Source organism: Myotis daubentonii, chromosome 11, assembly GCF_963259705.1.
Source record: "Myotis daubentonii chromosome 11, mMyoDau2.1, whole genome shotgun sequence".
Classification (NCBI taxonomy): domain Eukaryota; kingdom Metazoa; phylum Chordata; class Mammalia; order Chiroptera; family Vespertilionidae; genus Myotis; species Myotis daubentonii.
Genome location: NC_081850.1, coordinates 9,624,930 through 9,647,322, shown reverse-complemented (window position 1 = coordinate 9,647,322; position 22,393 = coordinate 9,624,930). Strand labels below are relative to the sequence as shown.

Sequence of the window (22,393 nt, the reverse complement as noted above, 5' to 3'; positions counted from 1 at the left end):
GACTCACTCTCCCAGGCCCCTCCCCACATCTCAGAGCCCACGATACCACAGGCCGGAGCCCCCTTCCTCCTGGTTGGGGTCATGGACCCTAGTCTAGCTCAATTGTCCTGGAACGTCCCTCCACCTCCACTGGGAGTCGGTCCTCCTCCTCCAAACCTTGGGACTGATGTTTCTCTACTTTCGGGAAGGCCCTTGCTCCCCTGCACTGCACATACCTGGCAAAATGTCTTACTTCCCATTATGGGCTGAACTGTGTTCCCTAAAATCCATTTGTTGGAGTGCTGGCCCCAGAACCTCAGAATGGAGGTAAGGTCTTCACTGGGGTAATTATATTAAAACTAGAGGCCTGGTGCACGAATTCATGCACAGGTGGGGTCTCTCGGGGTGGCCTGTGGAGATCAGACTCCAGCTCATGCCCCCAGCCTTGCAGTCCCACCTGGCACCCTGCCGTGGCCTGGCACCATCCCTTCACCTGCTCCATCATCCCGCCTGCAGGGCGATTGATTGGGGCCAGGCCCCTGCTGCCACCGCCACTGGTTACTGTCTGCAGGACTGTGTGGGCCGGGCCCCCCGCCCAGCTCCCTCAGCACCTGGCTGGGCAGCGGCCCCGCCCCCCACTGCCACTGCTGATGCAGGGTGATCAGGCACCTGCTCACACCCACCTGGCCCGGCACCGCCCACTCACCTGTTCTGCCATCCCGCCATGGTCCCACTCTGACATGGTCTTGCTCTCGTTGGGGCCCATCAGGGCCAGCAGCGCCTCCACTGCCGCTCACTGCCAGCACAGCCTTGCCGACGCCCACCATATTCCGTGCTGCCCCCTGGTGGTCAGTGCATGTCATAGCAAGTGGTCAAACTTCCGGTTTCCTGGTTGAACTCCCGGTTGAGCCACTGCCCAAGGGGACAATTTGCATATTAAGCTTTTATTATACAGGATGAGGTCACTAGAGTGGGCTCTAATCCAATCTGACTGGACGTTAGGACACAGATACACAAGAGGAAGAATTATATAAGGACACAGAGAGAAGATGGCCATCCACAAGTCAAGGAGAGAGCCTCAGTAGAAACCAATTCTGCTCACACCTTGACCTTGAACTTCCAGCCTCCAGAACTGAGAGATGATAAATTCCTGTTGTTTAAGCTGCCCACATGCCCTTTATCTATTACTAGAGACCCAGTGCATGAATTCATGCACAAGTGGGGTCCCTCGGGGTAGCCTGCAGAGATCAGGCCCCAGTTCGCGGCCCCAGCCTTGCAGCCCTGCAGCCCCGCCTGGCACCCCTCCTTGGCCTGGTGCCGCCACCTCACCTGCTCCACCATCCCACCTGTGGGGCGATTGAGAGAACCCAGGGCCCCCCACCAGGCTCCCTCAGCACCTGGAAGCCAGGCGGCAGCCCCCGACCCTGCCACTGCCACTGGTCACTGTCTGCAGGGTGATTGGAGGGATGATCAGACTCCTGCTTGCACCCGCTTTGGCCTGGTGCCACCTGCTCACCTGCTCCACCATCCCGTAGCAATCCCACTCTTGTCAGGGCCCATTAGGGCTGATAGCACCTCCACTGCTGCCCACTGCCATCACTGCACTGCCCATGCCCGCCATGTTCCTAGCCGCCTCCTGGTGATCAGCACACATCATAGAGAGCAGTCGTACTCCCAGTCTCCTAGTGGACTGACTGACCAAGGGGATAATTTGCATATTAGGCCTCTATTATATAGGATTTGTGGTATTTGTACCAGTAGCCCGCACTGACTGATAGGCTGCTTTTGAAGGCCTGTGTGCTCCCCCAGCAGGAGCAGAATCTGAGTGCAGACACCCTGCTCTCTCCCCAGCTCAGGACTGGCTCCCTCAGCATTGTACCCCTGCTTTCCTCCTGGGACAGTATCCTTGCCCCGCCCCCTCCTTGCCCACGGAGTCAGATGACTGACCGCAAGGGAAGAGTGAGTTCTTAGGTGCAGGAGAGAAAACTGGGTCTTGATATGGGAGGAAAATGACTCTTTTATTTTTTTTTATTTTTTCAGGCTTAGTTTGGGGAGTGGCAGTTGAGGGACAGGAAAGCCAAGGAGAAGGAAGCATACACTGAGAACAGGAGGGTGTGGGGGAGGGGAGACATGGAGCCTGGGGCCTGAGGCAGACAGCAGGGGCAGAGGGGCTGGGCCGGTCACTGCAGGGCCTGCCACGGGGCCCTGAGCACAGACAGCAATAGGAGCCAGGTCTGGGGAGGCAAGAGGGCCGTGCCAGGCCCCAGAGAGCCTGCAGCCTGCAGAGGCCCATATGGAAGTTGGGTCTGAGGAAGAGCAGCTGTGGGATCAGGAGGAGGTGTGAGCCTCTGGATCTCCTCGATCCAGTCAGCAAAGTAGGTAACATTGGTGAACACACTTGGGTAGATGGGATGCCGGCAGTCCAAGCCCCAGCTGGCCAGCCCTACCAGAACCCAGGCATCGAGGAGGTCACAGACGAGGGGGCTCCCAGAATCGCCCTAAGAAAGAGAGGAGAGTTAGTGGAATGACAGAGACGATGACACCAACTGGCCAGAGACTAGGACACCAACCTCTGTGCAAGTTCAGACACGAGTATCCCACTGCAGACCCCACCAAAGTCACCCTGGTGGGCACTGGAATCAGCTCAAAGAGCTTCTGATTGACCCTCAAGAAGATCCTGGATCTAAATCTAGGGATGGCCCAGAGGCCCAGGAGAGGGACCGCCCAAGGCCAATGGGAGACAGCTGCATGCACAGGGCCCAGGAAGGCTGGCCTGTGGCTGAACCCGGAAGCTGAAGGCTCCGCAGACCCTAGCTCCTGCTGCACCCTGGGCTGCAGTAGCATATCCCCTTCCCTTGGGTCCTCTTCCCTTTTTTTTTTTAATTGTTGATACTATTATGGATGTCACCCATGGTTACCCCCTCCACCAAGCCCCTGCCCCCTCTGCCATATATGTTCTTTCACTAGTCTTTTCAGCTTCTTTTATCGAGTGCCCCAGCCCCTTCCCTCTGACATTTATCAGTCTGTTCTATGTATCCAAGCCTCTGTTTCAATTTGGTTCATCAGTTTATTTTGTTCATTAGATTCTACAGATCAGTGAGATCATTTGGTATTAGTCTTTCTCTGACTGGCTTATTTCACTTAGCATAATACTCTCCAGGTCCATCCATGCTGTGCAAATGTAGGAGTTCCTTCTTTTTACTGCCATGTAGTATTCCATGGTGTAAATGGACCAAGGCTTTATTATCCTCTCATCTAGCGATGGGCAGTTGGGTTGCTTTTAGATCTTGGCTATTGTAAATAACGCTGCAATGAACATAGGGGTGTGTATACTCTTTCTGATTGGTGTTTCTGGAGTCTTAGTACATATTCCCAGAAGTGGAATTGCTGGGTCAAAAAGCAGTTCCATTTTTAACTTTTTGAGGAAACATCATACTGTTTTCCACAGTGAGTTCCCTTTTTACCACCTCCTCCCCAGCACTGTTTGTTGATTTATTGATAGTAGCCATTCTGGCAGGTGTGAGGTGATACCTCATTGTAATTTTAATTTACTTCTCTCTGATGGTTAGTGATCTTGAGTATTTTCTCATGTCTATTGGCCATCTATCTGTGTGTCCTCTTTGGAGAAGTGACTATTCAGGTCCTTTGCTCATTTTTTCCATTGGATTGTTTGTCTTCCTGTGTTGAGTTAAGGTCTTTTTATATTTTGGAAATTAACCCTTTATCAAATGTATTGTTGGTAAATATGTTTTCCTGTACAGTGAGTTCCCTTTTCATTTTGTTTATGGTTTCTTTTGCTGTGCAGAAGCTTTTTAGTTTGGTGTACTCCCATTTGTTTATCTTTTCCTTTGTTTCCCTTGCCCCAGGAGATCTATGAGCAAAAATATTCCTAGGAGTGATGTCTAAGATTTTACCCTTTATGTTTTTTTCTAGGATTTTTATGGTTTCTAGACTCACATTTAAGTCTTTTATCCATTTTGAGTTTATTCTCTTGCATGGTGTAAGTTGATGGTCTAGTTTCATTTTATTTATTTATTTATTTATTTATTTATTTATTTATTTATTTATTTATTTTGCATGTACCTGTTCAAGTTTTCCAAAACCATTAAGAGACTGTCTTGACTCCATTGTGTGCTCTTGCCTCCTTTGTCAAATATTAATTGAGCATAATGGCTTGAGTTGATTTCTGAATTCTCTGTACCATTCCATTGGTCTAAATGCCTCTTCTTGTGCCAGTATCGGGTTGTTTTGATTACAGTGTCTTTGTAGTATAGTTTGATATTTTGTATCCTGATCCCTCCAACTTTATTCTTGTTTCTCAAGATTGCTGAGGCTACCTGGGGTCTTTTTTGGTCCCATATAAATTTTTGGAATATTTGACCTAGATCTGTGTAATATGCCATTGGTATTTTAATAGGAATTGTGCTCAATCTATAAGTTGCTTTGGGTAGTATGGACATTTTAATGATGTTAATTCTACCAATCCATGAGCACGGTATATTCTGCCACTTGTTTGCATTTTCCTCTATTTCTTTTTGAGATGTTCTTCAGTTTTCTGAGTACCAGTCTTTTACCTCCTTGATTAAGTTTATTCCAAGGTATCTTATTTTTTTGTTGCAATGGGATTGTTTGCACTTTGGGAATGTTTTTTAGTTTCTCTTTGTGAGTGTTCATTATTGGTGTACAAAAATGCCATCGATTTCTGGATGTTGATTTTGTATCCTGCTACTTTGCCAAATTCATTTATTAATTTTAGTAGTTTTTTTGGTGGAGTCTTTAGAGTTTTCTATGTACAATATTATGTCATCTGCAAATAATGAGAGCTTTACTTGCTCCTTTCCAGTTTGGATGCCCTTTATTTCTTCTTCCTGTCTGATCACTCTAAGACTTCCAGCACTATGTTGAATATGAGTAAGAAAGCAGACGCCCCTGTCTTGTTACTGATCTTAAAAGCTTTCAGATTTTGCACATTGAATATGTTGCTGGCTGAAGGTTTTTCATATATGGTCTTTCTTATGGTGAGGTATGATCCTTCTATTCCCTCTTTGCTGAAAGCTTTATCATAAATGGGTGCTGGATTTTGTCTAATGCTTTTTCTGCATCTATTGATATGATAATGTGATTTTTATCTTTCATCTTGTTTGTGTGATGTATTACATTTATTAATTTGTGAATATGGCACCAACCTTGCATTCCTGGCCAAATCCCACTGGCTCATGGTGAATGATCTTTTTAAGGTATTCCTGGATCTGATTTGTTAATATTTTGTTAAGGATTTTAGCATCTATGTTCATCAGAAATATTGACTATAATTTTATTTTTTGTGCTGTCTTTATCTGGTTTTGGTATTATGATAATACTGGCCTCAAAAAAAAAAAGGCATGCAAGTGTTCCTTCCTCTTGGATTTTTTGGAATAGTTTGAGAAGGATAGGTGTTAGTTCTTCTTGAAATGTTTGGTAAAACTCTACTGTGAAGCCATCTGGTCCAGGACTTTTGTTTGCTGGGAGATGTCTGATTACTGTTTCAATTTCATTAGTTGTCATCTGTTTATTCAGGTTTTCTGATTCTTCCTAATTGAGTTTTGAAAGATTGTATGCTTCTAGGAATTTGCCCACTTTGCCTAGGTTGTCAAATTTTTTAGCATATAGTTGTTCTTAGTGTTTTCATACCATTCTTTGTATTTCTGTGATTTCAGTGGTTACGTTCTCCTCTTTTATTTCTGAATTTATTTATTTGGGTCCTCTCTCTTTGTTTCTTAATGAGTCTGGCTAAAGGTTCATCAACATTGTTTATCTTTTCAAAGAACCAATTATTGGTTTCATTGATCATTTGTATTGTTTCTTTTAGTTTCTATGTCACTTATTTCTGCTCCAATCTTTATTATTTCTTTACTGTGCTTACTCTGGGATTACTTTGTTCTTTTTCTGGTTCTTTTCTACTTCTTGAAATAGGCCTGTAATGCTATGAACTTCCCTCTATGACTGCTCTCACTATGTCCTATAGATTTGGGGTTGTTGTGTGTTCATTTTTATTTGTTCACTGGTAATTTTTTATTTCTTTCTTGACCTCATTGGTAACCCATTAACTGTTTAATAACATGCTATTTAGCCTCCAGGTGTTTGACATTTCCGAATTTTTATTGGAGTTGATTTCTAGTTTCATGCCATTGTGATCTGAGAAGATACTTGCTATGATTTCAATCTTCTTGAATTTGTTAAGACTTATTTTATGTCCTAACATGTGGTCTATCTTTGAGAATGTTCCACGTGCCCTTCAGAAGAATGTCTGTTCTGCTGCTTTGTGATGAAATGTTCTATAAATATCAATTAAGCCTATCTGTTCTAGTGTGTTGTTTAAGGTCTCTGTTTCCTTGTTCATTTTTTGTCTGGAAGACCTATCCAATGATGTCAGTGGGGTGTTGAAGTCCCCGACTATTTCTGCATTGCTGTTGACATCACTCTTAAAGGCTACCAATAGTTTATTGTTTGTTTGTTTTTTAATACTCACCGAGGATATTTTTTCATTGATTTTTAGAGAGAGTAGAAGAGAGAGGGAAAGACAGAGAGAAACATCGATGTGAGAGAAACACATCGAGTGGTTGCCTTCTGCATGCGCCCGACCAGGGCCTGGCCTTCCTGGACGTTCTTTGGTGCAAGCCAATGTCAGACACTTTCCACACCTGGCAAATCTGTGCAAAGCTACAAGTGATCCACAGTGTGTGGCTGCCTTAGCTAGCGTTAGCTGCACACGGGAAGGACCACGCTATGATTTAAAGCTAGCCTTTTCCAGCATGGAGCACAGGGGTGGGTTAGCTAATGTCCCAAGGCACCCTGAGATCTGCCTCTGCCTGCCTCTGCCTCCTGGCCTGCTGCCACTCTTAGTCATTGGAAAGGCTCAGTTTCTTGGAATCAGGAGGATGAGATCCCTGGATCTCCTGCGAGGAGGAGATGCCATTTATACTTAGGGAAGATGGTGTCTGTGTTTCCCTGCTCCGGAGCCACAAGCCTGAGTCTATCCCAGATCTTTTCCTTGACCTCAGCAGGGCAGAACCCCTAATTGCAGGAGGGTGGGGCCTCCCAAGTTCAGAGGTTGGTTCTGCCAGAAGCCAAGAGGGTGTTTCTATTGGTTCTCCCACAAGGGGAAGTGCCAGTCAGGTTCCTGGGAAAGTGGGAAGAACGACCCTCCTCAAAAGCCAGTCACTGACACCCCCCCCCCAAGTCTGCCCAGTCTTGTATGGACTGGCCCATGCTGCTGTCTCCTCAGCAGGGCTTAAGATGCAAGGTGGAGTGAGCAGGATTCCAAAGGGTGTGGTAGTTGGTTTTCTCCTGGCTGATGCCGCTGGGAGGGGCTTGCTCCTCTCAAGAAAAACATCTGCTGTAGTATCAGAGGATGACCCAGCACAGGGATCCTGGCAGCCGCTCCTCCATGTCTCTCAAAGCCACCCACTCCAGACTCTCTTCAGGTGACTCAAGTCCACACTGCTCTTCCTCCACCAGAGCCCAGAGTGAGTGACTGAAATATAGAATCTTGCATGTTAGCCCTTTAAAAAGTGGCTTTTTCTCCTTGGCAGGCAAAAACCCTGCTGCCTTTCAGAGCTGGGTGCTACCTGGGGTCCTGTTCCTGGCTCTGGCGCTCTGAGCTGCAGAGCCCGGTCTGGGGTCTAGGCTTCACGCCTCTCAGGCGGAACCTCCCACTGCTGAGATATCCCTCCCTAAACTTGGTCTGCTCCCAGGGGAGTGGGCCAGCACTTCTCATGTCTCCCCCCTTCCTACAAGTCTCAAGGTGGCTTCCTCTGCCCATCTGTGATTAAAGTCTCCTCTTCAGATAATCTTCAGTTGGTAATTCAGGGAGATTTTTCCCCAATTTTGTTTTATTTTCAGTTTGGTTCAGGGAGGAGGTGTGTGAAAGATCCACCTACTATGCCACCATCTTCCTTTTCCATTCATTTTGGCATTTGGTTTGCTACCAGCTTCTTTAGAAATCGTGTATGTTGAAGCCTGGTGGAGGCAACCTGAATTGATGGGGGAGTGGGAAGGGGTCTCCAGAAAGCTTATGGGGCTTACTGGGGTCCTGAAAGGCTATTAGGGAAGGACCACCTGGTTGGAAGTCCCCTCACTTCATTGGCCAAAGGGAAATGCTCATCCTCTGGAGGTGAGGGAGCAGGGGCCACAACTGAGCTTGGTCACTCTTCCACCCACCCATCCAACCTGCACAGGGAGTATTCATGGCAGTCTCTGCACTTGAGAGCACAGGGGTGATAAAGTAAGGCCCTACCTCATTGTGCTTTGTAAACAAGCCAGTTTGCCCACTATGGTCAGATGTGACAACCAGCCATGGAAGGGATAGGGGCAGGGATCGGGAGGGTATCTCATCTGGTGATGGCATCAGGCTTTTCTGAGCTGATACTCTAAATAGGAAACAACCTACATTTCTGATGCAGGAGCAGAGGGAACAGTAAGTGCAAATGAGGAAAGTGGACTTGCCAGGTAGATGGGAGACGGAGCAGCGAGGCTGGCTGTGTGGGGAGCAGGGTGTGCAGAGAGAGAGGATGTGGGTCACAGGGCCTTATACCAAAGGGGTTAGGTTTTCCCCCAGGGGAGAGCTGTACTCGGGGGTGGGGAGAGGGTGACCTGACCTGTCTAGGTGTATCCTTCTGCTGTGCTGGAGAATGGACAGTGCTGAGCATGAGTTAAAGAGGGAAGACCAGTCAGAAGGTGACCCCAGGGGTGAGAGGTAATTGATGGGGAGTGGCACAGTCAGATTTGGGATAATATTTTGAAGGAGGAGCCAAGAGGACCTGTTGAATCTAAGCCTTCCTCACCAACCAGTCAGAAGGTGCAGAGAGAGTAGGGAGCAGGCTGAGCATGGGACCCTGGGATCGCCAGCATTTCATGGTGGGTGGGGAGGTGACCAGGAGCAGAGCAGAACAGCTATTGAGTTTGGGGCCCGGGTAAGGTGAGTGAGACCTCTTGATGTGCTGAGTGAGAAGACTCAGGACAAACTTGCTCTGGCAAGAACAAGGCTGGTGGGGACGTTGGCCACATGGCTTGGGTGGTATGCTGGGGACACAATTGGGTAGAGTGGATCAGAGACGCGCTGCTGTCCCAGGAGTCTTTTCGGGGGGAAAAGGCAGAGAAATTGGGCAATAACAGGAGGAGATTTCTGCTGTGAATTCACACAATGGTCATGAAAGGGAGAGACAGGGGACATAGCAGGGGAGCTCTGGGTGCCCAGAGCTCAGGAGGGGTCAGCTGGACATGAGACTCGGCAGAGATGAAGGATGAGGGGTGCAGGAAGCAGGACTGGGAAGATGAACAGGCGCTAGTCTGACTGCTCCAATGCTCTTGGTGAGATAAGAAGCAAGCTCCCCAGCTGGCAGAAAGGGCAGGGGCATGATGGCTAGAAGAAGAGAGAAGCGTTCTTACTATGGTTTGCAAAGAATGACCCCATCCCTGGAACCTGTGATTATGTTACCTTATGCAGCAAGACACTTTGCCCGTTGAATTGGGGATTTTGAAAGAGGAAGGTTACCCTGAATCATCTGGGCAGGACCAATATAACCCCTAGGTCCCCATGAGAAAAGAGGGAGGCAGGAGATCAGAGTCAGAGAAGGTGATGTGACAACAGGAGCAGAGGCTGGAGTGATGCTTTTTGAGGAGGAGGAAGAAGCCAAGAGCCAAGGAATGTGGGCAGCCTCTAGAAGCCAGGAAGAGTAAGGAAACATTCTCCCCTAGGGCCTCCAGAAGAAACCAGACTTACCCACACCTTGATTTTAGACTTTGGACCTGCAGACGTGTAAGATGACAAATTTCTGTTGTTTTAATCACCCTGTTTGAGGTGATTTGTCACAGCAGCTCCAGGAAACTCACACTTGGGGTCTTCTTGGACAGTGAGACGCACCATCATTGCCTCAGCTCTTCCCTTCAGTGTCCCCACCCCCAGCTGCCTGAGGCCAGGGGAGAACCTGGTCCCTGTCTAGGGAAGTGGTCCCTGTCCACTCCAAGCCTCAGCGACACACAGGGATGGGCTATGTGGTTGCCAGATGGCAATGGATTCTGGGCCAGTCTAGGAGAGTTTGCAAAGGCTCCAATAGCCTACTGGCCCCAGGGGAGCCCTCAGAAGGCAGAGGAAACACCAGCACTCACATATGCCATGCACTAGCTTAGAGACAGAGCAAACTGTGTGTGTGTGTGTGTGTGTGTGTGTGTGTGTGTGTGTGTGTGTGTGTGTGTCCAGTAGGGCAGGGCAGTGAATTCCACCTTGGTTGAGAGGACAGGTGTAAGACAGGCCCAGAAGAACAAGTATAACTCAGATAGAGAGGCAGACCAGGAATGAAAATGAAAGCCAGCACTTGTTAACCATCTACTAAATTCCAGGTACCAAACCTTAACAAGTGGAGGCTCTTAGCAACCCCATTTCATGGGTGAGGAGACATAGCTACGGTCACAGTGCCAATAAACAACAGATTGAAGACTGGAACCAGGTATGTCCTGCCCCACAGTCCTAGCTCCAAATCACCCTGTGGTCCCAACTCTCCTTAGAGCTGTTTCTGAGTGCCCCATGTAGGGGGAGGGGCACTTCAGGGGAAAGAAGGAAGCCCAGAGTGGAGGATGGGGTCCAGAGCAGGTAAAGATGAATCTAGAAGATGAATCCAATTGGAATCTCAAGGACAGGCTGTGGTGACCTAAAGGCTGAGGGAGGAGGGATGGACTCCCAGGTGTCCAGCACATTTGTGTCCTCAGCCTGGGAAGAAACTAGAGGAGGAGCGGGATCAAGGGGCAGACAAAGTGCACTGGCCCTGAGCTCCATGGGCATGGCCTTTGCAGGAGAAGGCAGGCATAGGACAAGACTGAAAGGGAGATTTAGGGTGACTGCCACATGAGGACTCAGGGGCTGAGCCCTTTGCTCCACCTCTGGGTGCAGCTAATTGTGAGGAGGATGGGCCAGGGCAGAGAGCCAGCAGGTCCATACCATTAGCTATGGACTGGAAACCAAAGCCCCTGGGTCTACCTTCTCCAGAGGGCAGGTGGCCACGCTTCCACCCTCTGACTCAGCAGCTCCCTGGGCAGGACTGAAAACAGCTGTCCACAAAGACTCCCCATGGGCCAGGTGCATCTCATCCCTCCTGTCTGCCTTTCCTGGGGCGGTCACAACACCTCACCATAAACTGGCAGCTTACAAGAACAACAGAAATTTATTTTCTTACAGCTCTGGAGGCCAGAAGTCTGTAGTCAAGTGTCTCTGTGTCTTTCCCTCTTCTTATATGAATATCAGTCACTGGATTCAGGGCCTGCTCTAAATTCACAATGGTCTCATCTCAAGATTCTTCCTTAAGCACAATGGCAGAGACCCTATTTACAAGTGAGGTCATATCCTGAGGTTCCAGATGACATGAATTTGGGAAACACTATTCAACCCTCTACACCACCCTTTCAACAATTCGGTGAAGGAAGCCTCGAGATCCACGCTATGAAGGAGGACACTGAGGTTACAGGGAAGAGACATGTAGTAGAGCAAATATAATGTTAAGACACAAATGATGAACAAATGGGAATAAATTCCACTTATGTAAAATTTGGAATCTAATCTAAGGCATTAAAAGTGAAGATGGTGGTTCCCTGGGATGCTGGTGAAAGGAAGGGGGCATGAGTGGGGCATCCGGGGAGTAGGTCACATGTGTCAGTATATGAACATTCATTAAATTATATACTTAATAATTATATATTCTTTTGAATGTACATTACATTTCAATAAAATTTTTTAAATATGCCTTAAAAATAGATGCTGTTTGCCCTAGCTGGTTTGGCTCAGTGGATAGAGTGTTGGCCAGTGGACTGAAGGGTCCTGGGTTCGATTCCAGTCAAGGGCACATGCCCGGGTTGCAGTAAAGGGCGTGCAGGAGGCAGCCAATCAATAATTCTCTCTCATCATTAATGGTTTTATCTCTCTCTCCCTCTCCTTTCCTCTCTGAAATCAATAAAAATATTTTTTTTAAAAAATAGATGCTGTTTGAAGGCCTTCCAGCAGACAGTCATGGGGGATGGGCATAAGAAGGGACTAGCCTGGGGGACACTGCTGAGGGATGGAGCCCAGGAAAGACATGCAGAGGGAGGAAACGGGAAGTACCAGGGGTCTCACAAAGGGAGTAGAGACAATACAGGCTTCCCTGGGGAAACTGAGGCCTGAGCTCAGGCAAAGGAAGAACAGAAATGGCCTCACTCACTTGGCAGATGGCTTTTCCTGTCAAGATGTCCCCGGCACACAGCATCTCCTCGTGCACAGAGTTGGTCTTGCCTGTGCCAAGTCTTTGTCCATATAACATATTGCATAACTTGTTCTCAATGAGACCCACCTTGCCCTCCTGGAGATGGAAGGGCGGGAGTAGTTGCTCTGTGAGAATAAGGAGATCGGTGAAGTGCACTGTAGCCTAGCTGGAGAGACCAGCTATGCTGAACCCCCACTCTGCCCTAGTGCTTACCACTGCCCCCTACACACGAGGTTTTCTCAGCACAGCTGAGCATGCAACATGACTTCAGTCTTCTACCTATCCTCTATCACTCCTGTCCTGTTTCTCAAACATTTTTAAACTCATCCTATTCCCTCCACCTCTCTCATAACAATGGACCATGCCTCTTCTATTCCACAAAGATAAAAGGCAAATCCTACCAACACATGCCATTCACTGGGGTTTAGCAACCATTCACCAACCCACCTACCCTTTCATGACAATCTCATACATTCTCCATTTTTCTATCATTAAATCTTTCCCCTACTTGCTTATCACTCACCATTTCATCCATCCCTCTATCATTCTTCTACCCATCCTTATCTCCATCTACCAATTTATCTGCTCACTCCATCTATTCACCACCCATCCACCCACCCATCCATCTTCCCTTCTACCTATGCATCATCCCACCTACACACACCCTATCCATCGTCTCATCCAGTCACTCACCTATTCATCTCTCTTTCTGCTGGGTATCTTTTAGACACTAATGATACAGGGAAACATATTTGTTGGGGGATACAGGGTAAGTGCTGTAAATTTAATTATTTTACATCTAATAAGTAGTGTGAAGGAAATAAAACAGGAAGATGTGATAGTAGGGATTATCTATTTTAGCTCACATGATCAAGTGCAACTCCTCAGAGGAGGAGCTGAGTTGTAAATGTAAAGTAGAAATGAGTCATGCAAAGATTATTAGGGAGAGCCAGTGAAGCAGAGAAGATAGCCAAGGTCAAGGCCCTGAGATGAGGAAGACCGCAGCATGTTCAAGGCAGGAAGGAGGACTTGTGCCTGTGATGGTGAGTGTAAGGGATGCAGTAGGAGATGAGGCAGAGAGTGATGGGAGCCAACGTCATGCAGGGGCTGATAGCTAAGGCATAGAGTTTGTATTGTTTTCTAAGCACAAATAACAAAGCACTTAGGGTGCTGAGGGGGAAAGTGACATGGCTCATGTTTTAAAGCAAATAGTCAGCTGTATAGAGACTAAAGCAGAGAGCACAAGGTCAGAGCTGGAAGACCAGTCTGGAGTCTTTATTCATATAACATATTTGAACCAGGGTGGCAGCAGTGAGGTAGCTACCAGGTGCCAAGCCCTGTGGCACAGGTTGTGATCTCACAACAAGTAAGATGTGGTTCCTTCTATCAAGAAAGAACCAGACTGTGTGTGTGTGAATTGCACATGCATGTGGAGAGAGAGAGAGAGAGAGAGAGAGAGAGAGAGAGAGAGAGAATGAATATATTGGGTCCCCGGTTGTCCTATGATTAGGGGGAGTTCCTACAACTTAGTAGGCAAAGGCCAGGGATGCTGGCATCTCCCACTCAATGAAGACATGGTCTGTACAAAATGCCTGTAGCACCTCTGTTGAGAAAGACCATACCAAATTATGACCTTACAAATAATTACAAATATATATTACATTTCCCTTTACACCATGAACATTTCTCCAAGTTACTAACACTCTTTTCTTTAAAAAACACTCTTGCCCATAAGTCTTTGCCTATATTTCTCCTTTCAATCTAAAAAATCACACTTGTTTTCTGTGTTATTCAGTTCACCTAATAAGGCTATGAAGTAGACAATTTGCCAAAGTGAAGTTCTGAGAGGTTCTTAAGTGGCGATCATTCTAACTGATTATGCAAGATCAGAAGCCAGAAGCCATAAATGTGTGTGTGTTTTCCATTTTTCCCAAGCACCTTCTCGAGTCATGGGAAAGCTGGGTGCTGGGCAGTGGCCTGGAATAGGACAGGCCCCCAGCATGACCTACGAGTAGAACCAAATCATCTCAGATCTATTGCTGATTAAAAACCTTGAAATCAAGAACCATGAAGATTCTAAGAACCCAGATTCTTGATTCCAAATCTCAAATATCCTTCAGAATCACACACTTTTCAGAACTAGAACTAGAATGATCCAGGCCTTTGGAAAAGAGGCATAGAGGGCCAAGGACCAGTGGCATCTTTGTGTGGGGACATTTCAGTCTCAGCTATTCCTCCCTTCTTCCTGCCTCTCTCCTCCTCCTTTCTTTTCCCTTCTTCCCTCTCCCCTCCCCACTTTCATCCCGCAACCTCTCCCACACCCCCTCACTGTCCTCGCTGAGCATTCCCCAGCCGGTTATCCAGCAGGACGAGTGGCTAGGCAGCTGTATTCCAGGGGTTGGGAGGCAGACGGGGCTGATGTAGGAGGTGAAGTTCACAGGCAGGTGCAGTTGCAACATGGCTATGTCATTCCCGAAGGGGTGGAACTTCTCAAAGTCTGGGTGCATGATAATCCTGTTCACAGACATCTTCCGGGCGTGCTGTGTGTGCTGGTACAGCTGGGTGCTTCCCAACAGAACCTGGTAGTCCTCTGGGGCACTGGTTTTACTGGAGGGGGAATGGCCCACAGTCACCATCATCTCTGAGTGTGTGGGCCAGCTCTCTCTCCCTGCATCCTTGTCTAACTGCCCACATTCCTGTGGACCCCTCTGTCCTACATGACCCCTTTCACACTGTCAGGAGCCCTTCTTTCCTGAGGCTGGTTGATAGTCCACTCACAACCTCAGGGCACATGGCTTCCCCATCACGCCCTAGAACTGAAGGAACAGAGATTCCTAATGCTAGAAGCGTCTTCGGTGGGACCATCACATCAGGCTTTGGCTCAATCCTAGCTCTAACCTGGCCCTTCTCAAGTCTCCCGTGACCTACCTCCTGGCCCAAACACTCCCTGCCCTTCCTTTATTTAAACACCTTCTCGCCAAGGGCTGCTTGTTCAATTGGTTAAAAGCACTCAGAAGAGATGCGTAAACGAGCAAATGAGTGCAGGAATCAAAACCTCACCTTGTTCCCTGAACACAGGTGACAAAGCTTCCCACCTTCCTGACTGCTCACATGGTTCATCCACCTGGAAAACCCTTCCCCGTGCCCCTCGTGCCCAAGACCCTTCTTCTCAGGCAAGCCCCTCCTGTTCCACACCCACTGAAGGCTGTGCTCCCTCCCTCTCCCATGGGGTCAGCCCTTCCCACCCCAGGCTGGGCTTTCTTTCCTGACAGAATGGAGGCATGGTGGAGTAGGGTCTTGCCACCCCCTGTGCCACAGAGGGTGTCACGTGGAGTGTGGCACAGAGAAGGTGCCAATAGGACTCTGGGCTCTCAAAGCCAATTGGTACATGAGCTCCAACTCCCTGACTTAGGCTGTGATGCCTCTGCTTCCTTGGGCTCCTTCCTTCTCTGTTAGAAACTAGGTACCAGGACCAGAGGAGTTAAGATTCCTGAGGGGCCATGTCACTCTCTAACATCAGAGAGTCCCACCTCCCACCCACTCAGTCTGGCACCACAGTTCCTCCCAGGCATGCGCTTTTGCTGAAGTGATGAGAATTGCCTAGCTGTTGGCTGTCCTTGCAACCCCAGGCCCCAACCCAGTCAGGAATATGAGGGCATTAAGGAGAAGCCATTCTCTGAGGCAGCAAAGAGCCGGTCCACAGTGTCTGGCAGCTTGGATGGACACTGCCAGTCTCTTGCTGGACAGGCGCAGGGGCTCAGGATGAAAGATGAGGAGGGTCTGGGCAGGTGAGTGGGGAAGACATTCCAGGTTGTGAGGTCATTCATCACCCCTTTATTCCCCTTCCCCTGCATCTTCCTCCCCTACCAGCCCGTCTGCTGCAGCCCCAGAGGAGGACTCACTTGAGAAAGCAGTGGGCAGTGGAAACCAGCCAGAAGGAGTCGATGAGGACTGCTCCGCAGATGTGTGTGTTGTGGTACAGCAGGCTGGCCTGCCATGGCCACTGGCCAGCCACCACGTCCTGGCCACCATAGATCTTCCCCATCACCTTGGGCTTCCCACACACCGTGGAGAAATCCCCCTGGCCTGTGAGAGAGAAACTGGTGGTATTCCAAATGCCACTACCAGGGAGGCCTTCTCCACCTCACACGTGGGAAAAGCAAGGCCAAGGGTCAAGTGGCCTGGCAAAAATCACAGGACTGCCTGGACTCTGCCCTCACTGGCTGCTGCTAAGGACTGGGCAGCAGAGCACAGCTGAGCAAACCCTGTAGGCTGGACAAGGGAAACATAGGTGGCCACAGCAAGCATCTACTGGATGACAGATACCTCAGAGTGGGCCTTCCAAGGCTCACATATCACAGACCCTATTCCCCAATAGGACTTGCTACACACACTCTGAAGATCAAAGACCTAAAGGTCTCAGAGGGTAACAATGTGCCTTGCTCAAGATCGTGGCTTCTAAGTGTCTGTGCACCCCCCCCCCCCCCACACACACACACCTCACCCCAGTCTCTCAGGCTGAGAGGTTCACAGGCAGGAGTCTGGTGCTGTGGGATGTGGAGAAATGCATTCCCCCCCTATGACTCAAATTCTCCATTTCTGAAAGAAGAGGAGGTAGCACTGTTGGAGCTCCTAAATTTATAAAGCAAATATTGAGGGACATAAAAGGGGAGATTGACAGTAACACAGCAATTCTAGGGGATTTTAACGCCTCATTGACATCAATGGATAGATAGATCATCCAAACAGAAAATCTACAAGGAAACAGCAGCCTAAAATGGCAGATTAGACCAGATGACTTTAATTGATATTTTTGGAGCATTTCACCCCCAAGCAGCAAAATGTACATTCTTTTCAAACATACATGGGATATTTTATAGGACAGACCACATATTAGGATAGAAAAAGAGTCTGAATAAATTTAAGAGGATTTTAATTATATCAAGCTTCTCCTCCAACCACAATGATATGAAACTAGAAATCAATTATAAGAAGAAAACTGAAAAACACACAAACATATGGATGTTAAATAACATGCTACTCAACAATTAATGGGTTAACAACAAAATCAAAAAAGAAATCAAAAGATACTTTGAGAGAGCCAGCCAGTGTTGCTCAGTGGTTGAGCATCAACCTATGAACCAAGAGGTCACAGTGTGATTCACGGTCAGGGCATATGCCTGGGTTGTGGACTCGATATCCAGTAGGGGGTGTGCAGGAGGCAGCGGTCAATGATTCTCTCCGATCATTGATGTTTCTGTCTCTCTCTCCCTCTCCCTTCCTCTCTGAAATATTTCATATATATCAAGATACTTTGAGACAAAAGAAAGTGAAAACATAATGCCCCCAAATCTATGGGACCCAGTAAAAGCAGTTCTAAGAGGGAAATTCATAGAAATACAGGCCTCCCTCAAGAAACAAGAAAAATCTCAAATATACAATATAAACTTACACAATCTAAACTTCCTGAAGGAACTAGAATAAGAACAACAAACAAAGCTCAATGTGAATAGAAGGAAGGAAATAACAGAGTAGAAATGAACAAAAATAAGAGTCCTAAAAAGCATTATAAAACATCAAAGAAATCAATAGCTGCTTCTCTGAAAAGATTAAAAAAAATTGATAAAGCTTTAAACCAGACCCATCAAGAAAAAAAGAGAACCTAAATAAATAAAATCAGAAATGAAAGAGAAGTGACAGCTAACACCACATAGATGTGGGATACCACCCATTGTCTTCACTAGCAGAGAAGTGCAAACAAGGATCCCGGAACGTTGGTGAACCTTGAACCCATGGCAAGGGCCTGAGTTATGCACTGATTGTCTAGTCCTGACAATGGGGACTCAAGCTATTTCCTGATCAAATAGTCTCAGAGTAAATCCTTCTAATATTTACTGACCTTTAAGATAGTCTGTCTGCTACTGCAATTGCCTGCTTAAGGGCTTTATGTGTAACCAAAGTTGAATAAAAGGCTGGTGAGGCCTGAGCACCAGTGGAAGTCCTTCCCCTTGAGTTGGGCTTGCCTGCCTGGCCCCCCAACATTTCCAAATTATCTCTTGTCTTGTCTCTTTCATTTGTGTGCGGCTCCTCTTCCAGATCCTGAACCCTGAACCACGCAGGACGTGGGGGAACTATTACACAATAGATACAAAGGATTATAAGAAAATAATACAAACAATTGTAGGCCAACACTTTGGACAATCTGGAAGAAATGGATAAATTCCTAGCAACCTACAATCTTCCAAGACTGAATCAAGAGAAATAGAACATCTGAGCAGACCAATCAAAACAGTTATAATAATAATAAAAACCTCACAAAAAACAAAAGTCAGGACCAGATGGCATCATAGGCAAATTTTATCAAACATTCAAAGAAGAACTCACACCTATCTTTCTCAAAGTATTATAAAACTCCCAGAGGAGAGAAGCTTCCCAAGCTCATTTTATGAGACCAGCATTATCTTGATCCCCAAAACAAAGATATCACCAAAAGAGAAAATTATAAGCCAATATCCTTGATAAACATAAGTGCAAAAATTCTTTAAAAAATAGTAAACTGGACTTAGCAAAATATGAAAAAGATCATGCACCACGATCAAGTGGAATTTATTCCTGGAAGGCAAGATGGGGTCAGTATCCACAAACCAATTAATGTGATGCACCACATAAACAAAATGAAGGATAAAAATTTACATGATCATATCAATAGATTCCGAAAAAGCATTTGGAAAAATCCATCATACACTCATGATTAAAAACGTTCAGCAAAGTTGGAATAGAGGGAACATACCTCAACATAATAAAGGCCACATGTGACAAGCACACAGCTAACATCATAGTCAACAGTGAAAAGCAAAAAGCATTTTCCTTAAGATCAGGAACAAGACAAGGAAGTGCTCTTTCACCACTTTCATTCAACACTAGAGGCCTGGTGCATGAATTCATGCACTGGTGAGGTCCCTCGGCCTGGCCTGTGCCCTCTCTCAATCCAGGACCCCTCAGGAGATGTGGGACTGCTGGTTTCAGCCCAATCCCAGCAGGCCAGGCTGAGGGACCCCACTGGTGCACAAATCTGTGCACCAAGCCTTTAATACGCATATAAGATCTTTGGTTAATCTCTTCCTGCCCTCCCCCTTCCCCCTTCCCTCTGAGATTCATCAGTCTTTTCCATGTTTCCATGCCTGTGCATTGAGCGACTGCCCCCTGGTTGTCAGTGTGCATCATAGCTACCGGTCGAATGGTTGAATGGTTGCTTAGGCTTCTATATATGTAGATAGTATTGACATCCTAGCCACAGAAATCAGACAAGAAAAAGAAATAAAGGGCAGCCGTGACAAGTTTGGCTCAGTGGATAGAGCGTCAGCCTGCAGACTCAAGGGCCCAGGCTTCGATTCCTGTCAAGGGTATGTACCTTGGTTGCGGGCACATCCTCAGTGAGGGATGTGCAGGAGGTGGCTGATCGATGTTTCTTTCTCATCGATGTTTCTAACTCTCTATCCCTCTCCTTCCTCTCTGTAAAAAATCAATAAAATATAGTAAAAAGAAAAGAAATAAAGGGTATCAAAATGGGAAAGGAAGAAGTAAAATTATCATCATTTGCAGATGACATGATACTATATAGAGAGAACCCTAAAGATTCCACCAAAAACTACTAGAACTGATAAATGAAGTTAGTAAAGTAGCAGCATATAAAAATTATTACACTTTATATACCAATAATGAGCTATCAAAAAGAGAAGTTAAGAAAACAATCCTATTTACAAATGAATTAAAAAACCCACCTAAAAATAAATTTAGCCAAGAAGGTATAAGACCTGTACTCAGAAAATTATAAGACATTGAAGAAAGAAATTGAAGAAGATACAAACAAGTGAAAGCATATACTGTGCTCATGGATACAAAGAATTCACATCGTGTAAATGTCCATATTACCCAAAGCAGTCTATAGATTCAATGCAATCCCTATCAAAATGCCACTTGCATTTTTTCACAGAACTAGAACAAATAATTCTAAAATTTATATGGAACAACAAATTTTTCTGAGTAGCCACAGAAACCTTGAGAGAAAAGAACAAAGTTGGACATATCATGCTACCTGATATCAAATTGTACAACAAAGCTATAGTATCAAAACAGCATGGTGTTGGCATAAAAAAGAGACACATATATCAATAGAACAGAATAAAGAGCCCAGAAATAAATCCACATTTATATGTCCAATTAATTTTTGAAAAGAAAGCAATAATGTACAATGGGGTAAAGACAGTCCATTCAGTAAGTGGCGTTGAAAAGACTGGACAGATGCATGCAAAAGAGAGAGAGAGAGAGAGAGAGAGAGAGAGAGAGAGAGAGAGAGAAGAGAGAGAAATAGCACCTTCTTACACCATATACAATCATAAACTCAACATGCTTTAAAGACTTAAATGTAAGACTCCAAACCACAAAACTTCTATAAGAAAACATAGGCAGTAAACTCCTTGACATTTATCTTAATTTTTTTTTCTATATACCTCCTTGGGCAAGGGAAACCAAATAAAAAATAAACAAATGGGATTACTTCAAACTAAAATGTATTGTACAGGCCAGTGTTTCTCAATGGTTAGAGCATCAGCCCATATACCGAAGGGTCCTGAGTTTGATTTCCAGTTAAGAGCACATCCCCAGCCCCCAGTCCAGATGCATGTCTCTCACATTGATGATTCCCTCTCACATTAATGTTTCTCTCTCTCTCTCTCTCTCTCTCTCTCTCTCTCTCTCTCTCTCCCTTCCTCCTTCCCTCTTATTCTCTCTAAAAATCAATGGAAAAAAATATCCTCAGGTGAGGGTTAACAACAAGAATGTCAGGAGGAGGTAAAGTGCAGTGTAGGGAATGCAGTCAATAATGTTGTAATACCTATGTATGGTGCCAGGTGGGTACTAGACTTGATAGGGATTATTTCATAAATTACATAGATGTCTAACCACTGTGAAGCACATAATGATATTCAATGTCAAGTGTAGTTGAAAAATAAAAGAAGAGGGGTGGGCTCTGCCTATAACCCTGGTTCTAGGACTCACACCTGAGAAGGATGCGTGCAGGGGTGTGTCCAGGCGCTCTGAGAGGTGAATCCTTGTCCAGGGCTGTGCTTGCGCCTCCGGAGGGCACTGGGACCCCCGGCCTAACTCGGGGCCCCTCCTTCAGTGGTCCTGGTGCTCTCCTCTCCCCAGCGCCAGTTCCACGCCCCGCCCCCATGTCCTGGGGCAGTTCCCACCAGAGGCCGGGGGTGGAGGAGGCGCCTGAGACCACCTTCGCTGAGTGGTCTCTAGGCTGCCGAGCGAAGGGGAGAGCAAAGGGGAGGACGACTGGGGTGACCCGGGCCCCGGATCCGTGTCCCAGCCCAGCAGTGTCCAGAATTCACCCCACACAGCGCCGCCCATGTACCTGGGGCTCCCGGGGCCAACCGCCGCACCGTGGGGGCGGGGGCACCGCTCTCCACTGTCTCGCCCGGAGCTGAGGCAGGGGTGGCCGTGGCCAGGGACCGTCTCGGCCCCGGGGCGACCCAGGGCAGTAGCAGCAGTAGCCAGAGCAGGTCCACTGGCCAACCTGGGCCTCGGCCTCCACGTGTCCACTTCTCCTTGCCCATCGCCAGGGTCACTGAACTCGACCTGACCCCGCCCTGACCCTGGCCCTGACCCCGCCCTGACCCTGCCCTTACTCCCACTTCAACCCAGTCCTGACCCTGGCCCTGACCCATCCCTGGGTCTGCCCTAACCCCCTAGCCTCCCAGCCCCAAACTGGCCCACTCTGACCTAGCCCTGGCCCAGCCCTGACCCCAGCCTTGGCTACTCAGGTAATGGGCTCCTGACCCCAACTGTGCCTGACCTTTGATCAGGAGGTTGTATGGCCTGGACCACAGTGCTCCTATGAATTAATCATAAAAGATAGTGGACTGCATGGAAATATAGGAAAGGGTATGAAAACGTAATTCATGGAAAAGGAAATTAAAAAGTCCCATAAACAGGAAAAAGTAGTTAATCTATTTATTTATCTAGAAAATGAAAATTAAAGCATCATTTTTTTTTCAGCCATCAAATTGTAAACATTTTCTGAGATTGATAAAGGCCCCTCGTCCTCTGCTAATCAGTGATTTCTCCATGGAGTGAGGGAA

The 22,393-nt window shown here is 47.0% G+C and overlaps 1 protein-coding gene across 1 annotated transcript; it reads right to left on the bottom strand.

Annotated features, from left to right (window-relative positions):
• Positions 1 to 2,159: 2,159 nt before the first annotated feature.
• Positions 2,160 to 21,868, bottom strand: LOC132212727 (putative serine protease 47). Its single transcript, XM_059658725.1, has 5 exons — positions 21,667 to 21,868; positions 16,148 to 16,331; positions 14,575 to 14,852; positions 12,204 to 12,370; positions 2,160 to 2,477 (listed from the first exon to the last, which is right to left on the bottom strand). The coding sequence occupies exons 1-5, from the start codon at positions 21,866 to 21,868 to the stop codon at positions 2,160 to 2,162; spliced, it is 1,149 nt and encodes a 382-aa protein (XP_059514708.1).
• Between the last annotated feature and the right edge of the window lie 525 nt (positions 21,869 to 22,393).

Excerpts from the sequence above, each read along its gene's own strand:
- LOC132212727 (XM_059658725.1), bottom strand. The coding sequence starts at position 21,868 with ATGGGCAAGGAGAAGTGGACACGTGGAGGCCGAGGCCCAGGTTGGCCA. Across the intron at positions 16,332-21,666 it reads GTTGGCCCCGGGAGCCCCAG|GCCAGGGGGATTTCTCCACG; the intron begins GTACATGGGCGG and ends TCTCTCTCACAG. Across the intron at positions 12,371-14,574 it reads GGGAATGCTCAGCGAGGACA|AGCAACTACTCCCGCCCTTC; the intron begins GTGAGGGGGTGT and ends TTATTCTCACAG.